The sequence below is a fragment of the Hypomesus transpacificus genome, chromosome 1, assembly GCF_021917145.1.
Source record: "Hypomesus transpacificus isolate Combined female chromosome 1, fHypTra1, whole genome shotgun sequence".
Lineage (NCBI taxonomy): Eukaryota > Metazoa > Chordata > Actinopteri > Osmeriformes > Osmeridae > Hypomesus > Hypomesus transpacificus.
Window position 1 is genome coordinate 6,483,052 of NC_061060.1, and position 7,558 is coordinate 6,490,609.

The 7,558-nt window shown below is 47.4% G+C and overlaps 2 protein-coding genes across 3 annotated transcripts in view; one reads left to right on the forward strand and one right to left on the reverse strand.

Moving 5' to 3' along the window:
- Positions 1-1,764, forward strand: part of LOC124469918 (putative methyltransferase NSUN7) — a 22,662-nt gene extending 20,898 nt beyond the window's left edge. Inside the window, exons 12-13 of the mRNA XM_047023460.1 lie at positions 125-413; positions 516-1,764. Coding sequence (XP_046879416.1) covers positions 125-413; positions 516-1,033 — 807 coding nt within the window. The 3' untranslated portion in view covers positions 1,034-1,764. The remainder of the gene's footprint in view (positions 1-124; positions 414-515) is intronic.
- LOC124469925 (amyloid beta precursor protein binding family B member 2-like) lies at positions 1,738-7,501 on the reverse strand. 2 transcript variants are annotated; one of them, XM_047023482.1, is made up of 6 exons: positions 7,250-7,501; positions 5,734-5,809; positions 4,556-4,636; positions 4,193-4,308; positions 3,313-3,495; positions 1,738-3,049 (listed from the first exon to the last, which is right to left on the reverse strand). In XM_047023482.1, exons 1-6 carry the CDS (start codon positions 7,430-7,432, stop codon positions 2,876-2,878), a joined length of 813 nt encoding a protein of 270 aa, XP_046879438.1. In that variant the 5' UTR covers positions 7,433-7,501; the 3' UTR covers positions 1,738-2,875. The 2 variants fall into 2 exon arrangements, with proteins under 2 accessions (XP_046879438.1, XP_046879430.1); XM_047023474.1 differs by having other exon boundaries at positions 1,738-3,061; positions 7,250-7,485.
- Positions 7,502-7,558: the final 57 nt, after the last annotated feature.

Consider the following 7,558-nt stretch of genomic DNA (forward strand, 5'->3'; position numbering starts at 1 on the left):
GGATAGGTGATATCTTCTCCTACGTAGCCGTAACCTGGCCTGGTTTCCGTATTTTTCCGGGGAAGGGAGGATGGATTTTTTGAAAATTGAAATGAAGGTTTCTGTCTCTGTTCTCTCTTGGCAGCCTGAAGCTCAGGAGCAGGAATCTGCAGAGGATGTGCTCGCCAGGGCAGCAGCCACAGGCATACTGGACGGCATCAAGACCACCCGGCCAACCAGGAAGGAGAAGCATGGTCAACCAAACCGCCAGGCTCCTACGGGTCACATTCGTACACCTCAGACACGCCCACATGCCACCACCAGCTCCCAATCCAGGGTCATGGAGCTCAGGAACCGTGAGACTAAGGGCAGTAGTTCTGCCCCGATGATCGGGCCTCGGGGATTGGCTAATGCAGGACAGCTGTCGCCACGAGGTAAGGACTTGTGATCAAAGCCCGAAGTCTGAATACTCTATAGACATCTACTGTATACAAGCCATTTTGTCCTTGCCTCTCTTAAAACCCGCTCATCCATAGGAAAAGGCAAGCCTCGTCACCAACGCCCTCCCAACACCACCCCCTCGAATACCAGCTCCTCCAACACCAGCTCCTCCAACACCGCTTCCCACCTGTCCCCATACGCCACCCTCCAGTCAACCACCAGCCCCTCACGCAAGAGCATGACTAGCCTCACCAACATCTCCACCTCCAGCAAACAGCACCGGCCGTCCAAGCCCACTGCCCCCCAGGCCCCCGGTCCTCACCTCTACACCCCCACAGCTGACTCCCCGCCGGCCCAGACGGTGGACCCCGGACAGCCTCAAGGTCGTCAGGAGGTCATGAGGCCGGTGACCCTGACCCTGCCCCTGGTCCTCTTCCCTAAGTTCTCCTGTCCTAGCAGGCAGGTTGTGCCCCCCCCTCCGGTCTGCCAGATGAGCAGCCCTGCCACAGCTCACAACCAGTGGAGAGGCCCGGCCTTCCACCTGCCCCTCACCCGCTCCAGTGGAAGCATCAACAAGGAGGCCTTGGTGAAAAAGACCAGACCCTGGCTCTGAGAGGGTGCCCACAGAGAGCACACACACACACACACACACACACAGTACATCACAATCAGACATACACACACACACAGTACATCACACACACACACACACACAGAACATCACACTCAGACATACACACGAGAACATTGGCCAAATACTCTGAAATACATCAAACATTTAAGCACAGTTCAGACATATTGTAACACCAAGTAAATCGCATACACAATTTGATGAATGAAACACACAGTCCATAATTCTGTCAGTATTTAACTCCATGATAGTCTTCCTGTGCATGTGTCAAAGAAACAAGCTTACCATAGGCTGAAACTATTGCTCTAATGTCATGTGACTGTAATTCCCTCACTGATAGTAGCTTTTTAATGACCTGAAACATGACAGCTTGTGATGAAAATAAAACCGCCCATTCAAGAAGCCATTCCCTTGTTCACGGTAATGCTTTTTTATTCTCACAACAGATCACATTTACATGGTGTCAAGATGAGTGACAAAGAGTAGATGAATTACAGAATTTTCTCACATACGTGTTGGTGTGTGTTTTTCCTTTTTTTTTTCTTCTTCTTGGACTGGATTGCATTCACAGAGTTCAGCTAGAGTGCATGTGGATCTGGGTCTCTAGAAGAGAGCGTGGTCTGGTTTCCAGCAGTGTGAGGGCGAGACTGTGTATCACACTGTGTATGTGTGTGTGTGTGTGTTGATGTGTGTGTGTGTGTGGGGGGGGGGGGGGACTGGGTTCTGCTTTTGTGCTGCGCATCTATGTCTGTTTATGCACCCACCCCCATCCCCTCTTTCATCACAATACACACTCCATTCAGGATTTAAACACATGCAATAGCAACACCCCTCCTAAATCCATATCTGTACACAACATCTCTCTATCCTCCCATCACCATGTAGGTACAATCTTTACCTAGTACAATCAGATGACCCCCCCTGCCCCCCACCCTCCCCAACCCAGGGATATTGATTCAGTCTGTTTCCTGTTTGTCATACATAGGGCTCAACATGGCCTTTTGCCATTTCATAATGGCTTCTACCCAGGACAACAGTTTCAATTTCGTACCAAAGACACAGCACTTCCTAAAATACTACAGAACGTATTTTGTGCCAAACACTATTGGAACAGCTGCTTCTCCATGGCCAGCTGAGTTGGATAGAAAATGTGGGCGGATGATGGACACAGCTCCTACCAGGGTGTAGTAGTCACTCTGACCAGGCTAGTGTGGACTACACGTGGATGCTTGTTTTGGCTTCTCTGGTAGATATTTCAAAACCTCAGTGCACACTACCCTAATGTTGACTCCACCTGCTTATTTTCCAATGGCTGCTTAGCTTACCAGCAAAGCTACTGTAGCCATGTGCTTTCACTGCTGTTGTGTAGGTCAATGTTGGGGAAGCCTTTTTCTGTCAACATTCTAAATACGAGAAGAGACAAGAGAATGTTTAGATGTGTTTGTCAATATTGGGTCAATGGACTCCATGATCCAAACAGTTTGACAGTTCAGTAGTTGGCATGGCTACAGTAGAGTTGCCTGGTCAGGATCATGTAGCTGAGTTCAGTGGTATTTTGCACTGGTGACGAGTTGGCTGCGCATCTCTCTGTAGCTTTGGCCCTCTTCTTCCTGATCATTTACAGATTCATTCATTTTTCTTTTTGTCTTCGAGCAGATGACAGTTCTTTCCATATTCCCTCGGTCTCTTAGAGCTAACATATATGTACATCGTTTGTTACCATGGCTGGCAATCATTCAGTGGGGGTTGTAGTCGTGTAGACGGGTGAGTGACAGCCGCAAGTTGGGGGTGCGGGCTGCTCGGGGGTGAGGACTGTGCTGTCGGTCATTGCTGGGGGAGTTCTGATGGCTGTTTCTTGGGTTTGAGAGTGTCTATAAGAGACTGGACGCCACGCTTCACGCTGGTGGTCACGCGGCGCGTGACGGAGTCGGAGGAGACTTGGGAGGTGGAGGAGGAGGAGCTGGCTCGCTGGGATGGGGGGCGGGCCACCAGACACTTCTGATAGCGCAGCTAAGGAAAATGAGGATGGGGGAGGGAGGAGGACGAGGACATGTAGAAGGGATAGGGAGAAAGGGGGGAAGGGGGAGAGATTTCATTAGGAGGAAAGATGGGAGATGATTCTGCATTTGGGAGCGGGTGAATTCCAAATGTTTGGAGTAAAACTAAATCTGGAGTTGTGTGGTGACGTAAATGCTTGATTGTGTGTGGGTGTGCGTGTGCATACTGTAAGTGTGGAGATATCTTTAGAAGCAGAAACTCACCACACACGCAGCCTGTACTGCCTCAGACACGCTCCCTGCGTTGGGCTCGCACCAGAACACATGGCACTGGAAGTGCTGGTTCCCAGAGTCCATGACGAAGGCGAAGCTGTGAATGTCCCGCCCCACGCCCATGAAGGACAGGAAACGCACACGACACTCCACCAACACTTCCTCCTCTTCTTCCTGTGAAGAGGTCCAATGGGAGGTAAGGAGATGGAGAAAATATACTGGACCACAAATGCCCCAGTTATAGTTCTATAGTTCTATGTGCCAAAAAAAACAAGTTTTTTTCAGACCTATAAGACTGGATGTTTTCGTTCCCAGATCTCTGATCACACGAGATCTCAGACCTCTGATCATATGAGATCTCAAGCCTCTTGTATCATAGCTGAGGTCGCGTACACTAAGCCTAAGATTTCAGACATTCAGCCCTGAAGCTCGCATCTCGTACATCACACTTGAATTTAAAAACAACTGCAGGGCTGTCTCACACCTCCAACTAAGATCTCACACCTCAACGGATCCCCTAACATTTCTAGGTATGAGACTAGCATGATATAAAACCTGAGTTTGGTTATGTGACCTTGATATATGCACATACCCAGTGTCATACTTCTGGTTTACCTGAGAACCTGAGTTGTTCTATGAGACCTGAGGTCTTTAGAACATGAGGTCTGAGACCTGACTGTAAGTTGTCTGAGACATGTGGATGTCCTAAAAGGGCCACCATACTATGAAGGGGTTGCTAATGCATCACAAAACAAAAAACAAAAACACTGTCCTACATCACAAAGTTTTGACTCAACCAGGCTAATCTTCTCGAACCTTCCATTCACCCAAGTTTTCCTAAGGTGTGATGACACAGCGATGGTGTCCTCACCTTCTCCTTGATGACGGCGACGGTGGCGTCGGCCACACTCAGGATCACAGGGGTCCAGTCCTCTTTGCCAGTGGAGGACAGCAGGCTCTCGATGGCCCCGTTAATGATGTCCATACCTGGGCAAGGACATGGGCTGTTATCGATGGGTCAGGTACGGCCGGGAAACATGGCTAAAGGAGATTTCCTACAGCCTTGTCAAGCAGCCTGTCCTCTAAGCTTACGTTTTTGGAGAGTCCAGGCTGGTTTTAAGCTAGCAGGTGAAATTGACTTACTCTAACTTACAATTTTCATTATGTACATTTCATATTCAACAATATGAGCAGGTGTGATGGTTTGTGGTATGGGGAAAGGGGAGGGGTTTACCTATGGGGCGGGACACGGATGTCATCCCCAAGTACAACACATGAAACTTCTGCACCAACTCAGTCTTTGGCATGGGAAACTCTGCTTAAGAAGAAGACAGCGATCAGATACCAGGAATACACACAGACACTGTCCCACTGGGACCACACAGTAGCCCAGTAAAGACATTGGAGTTAAGTGTTTTATAATTGCATGAGACAACAAAAATAAACAGATTCTTTTGTGAATATTCAATATTATGGTGGATGTTGGTTCTAATTAGGTCATGTGAAAGAAAAGGCATACAGTTAATCAAATAAGTGGGCCGAACTTCAGAGGCTTGTTGTAATAAATGCTGTTATGAAAAACACGTCTATTTAAAGCCCTGCCCAGGGGTAGGAGGAAAGCTTTCAATACACAGACACAGACGATAAGATGTTTCAACCAGCACAGCACCCCACATCCGTCAAAACAGAAATAACAACCCACGCGCTAATAGGCTCAGGCCCTGGGGCCGAGCAGAAAGAGGGGTGGAACTAAAGGTCGATGGGGTGAGGGGGGGGGGGGGGGGAGAGAATGAAAGAAAATTGAGTTTTTGTGTGTCTGGTATCCCAACCGTGTCGTCACTGTAACGACACGAGTGAGCGGTGCTCCTCCAATGATAGCTTTGATCTGTTCGCAGGGGTGCAAGCTGAGGAGAGCAGGACCTCACTCCAAAGGAGTGTTAATTAGCTTTTAATGAGGTTGGTTGCTTAGCTTGCCGCCGATATATTTGACTTTTATATTCCACACAGAGGTTTCCCTCCAAGTCAGCAGATCTTGAGACCTATGTAAAGTTATAGGGGGAAGGGTTTCTTTTTGCTGTAATTATCTGGTGAGAAAGATGTGTTGAGACTTGTTGAAAGTACGTAGAATATCATTAACAATGCGAGAACACTGCAAGACTATCATAAGCGTTGTCCTGTTGTCAGCATAATTCCAATGTAAGCAAAGCCTCCGACGAGAATAACTTCTACTGCGAGGCATTCGCTTATTCATTCCCTCTTTCATACATGAATTAAGTCATGTGAAACTGCCGAGGAAACGGCATTGAGGAGATGATGAGATATCAATCCAATTCCGGTAATGGTTTTTACGATGAAATATAGCGACTCAAATAGGATGTGTGCGTAACAGAATGTGTGTGTGTGTGTGTGTACCTTGTAGGGGAACATCAGAACCCGTCTGGGCTGAGCTGCCAGCAGCAGCCTTGGCACTCTTCCTCTCAGCCATAATCTAGAAGAGCGGAAAAAGAAAGAGTGAGGTGTTAGAGAAGCTTGATGAGGTGCAGAGATCAGAGAAAAACAGAAACACACAGCTTACTTGCCAACACAAGTGAACATGAAATCTGTAGAAACTTCAAAGCATGTGTTCTTGCGCAAACTGGAAATCAAGTAGAATCCACTGACTGTGTATCGGTCAATGGGTGTTCTTTGAAGTAATTTTTTTTCCAGTGAGTACATAAGCATCCCTTTTTCCCTCCTGTCTCCTTGTCCCCCCTCTCCTACCTCCATGTTTTCTCTGCAGAGGTTTACAGAGTGCAGGCCCTGTGCTGCATGGCCCTTCCTCTTCTAGAGATAGTTGATTAATTGTAGGTGTCATTAATCACAGTCTGCGGTGAGTCGGCAACTCTCCGGCTCACAGGGGAACACACACACTTGACGCTGCACACCAGACAGGGCTGGGGTCACTAAGTTTGTGTGCTGCAGTCTCCTACTGTCCTTTTTCTGTAGTGTGAGCTGAGACACTTTTATACACACATTGGTGAGTCACTTTGATTAAGTTATATCTCCCTTCTTTAATGCCGGGTCCCTTAAATCAACAAAAAATTGCATAAGATGTGAAAAGAAGCACAAAAAAAGGTAAGCAAGAAAGGCATTGTGTCCTTTTTAAGTAGGTCACATCCACTACATACAGAACACAGAAAGCAGCCATCTTAACTTTCCTGTCTGGAATGTCCTTTTCAAGGTCATTCACTATCTAAAGAGCCTTGAGAGAATCTTCAACTTGTTTCTGTCTCAAGTAGAAAATATGACAACTTTTTAATACAGAGGAGTTTGTAATACCAAAACTGCCAATGGTAAATTCATAAGTGGTAAGTGCGTGACTGGGACTCAATTTCACAACTTTCAGGGCCAGCGGGACCTTCCAAACCCTGAGAGGCAATGCCATGTCACCTTTCTCTCTGTGTTTTGCAGAATAGCGAAGGTTGTTGTTTAAAATGTTTTGCAAGGAAGTGTGTGCTTCTCTTTCTCCTGAGTGTCCTGAAAGGAGTGAAAGATGAAGAGAGAAATATCTCTCCCTCTGTCCCTCTGTCCCTCTGTCCCTCTGTCCCTCTCTCTCTCTCTCTCTCTCTCTCTCTCTCTCTCTCTCTCTCTCTCTCTCTCCCTCCCTCCCTCCCCCCTCTCGCTCTTTCTTCCCCCCACTCTCTTTCCCTCCCCCCTCTCTCTCTCTCTCTCTCTCTCTCTCTCTCTCTCTCTCTCTCTCTCTCTCTCTCTCTCTCCCTCTCCCTCTCTCTCTCTCCCTCTCCCTCTCTCTCCCCCCCTCTCCCTCTCTCTCTCTCTCTCTCTCTCTCTCGTGACTTGGCCTTTTTCAGCTCTGCAGAACTGCGTTCAGGACAGGCATGCAGACCTGTTTATCTTCTCTCTCTCCCACTACTTCTGCAATGACACTTACCTTGGAGCAGATTTCGTGGAGACTTGTTGCTATGGCTTCTGCGGGGGTATCACAGCGGAAGACATGGCATTTTAGCACACGCGTGTTCTTGTCTCTCGCCACATAGGCAAAGTCCCTGATCACGGGAGAGAAACATGAATACACAGAAAGATCAATGGCTGTTTGAGTGTGCATACAGTACATATATATATATATGATTTATTTATATATGTATATATATATATATGTATTGTGTTTCTTTATGGTAAGATATTAAAGGACATTGTGAAATGTATGGAGTAGAATAGATTTTCATGAGATTGAAATCTC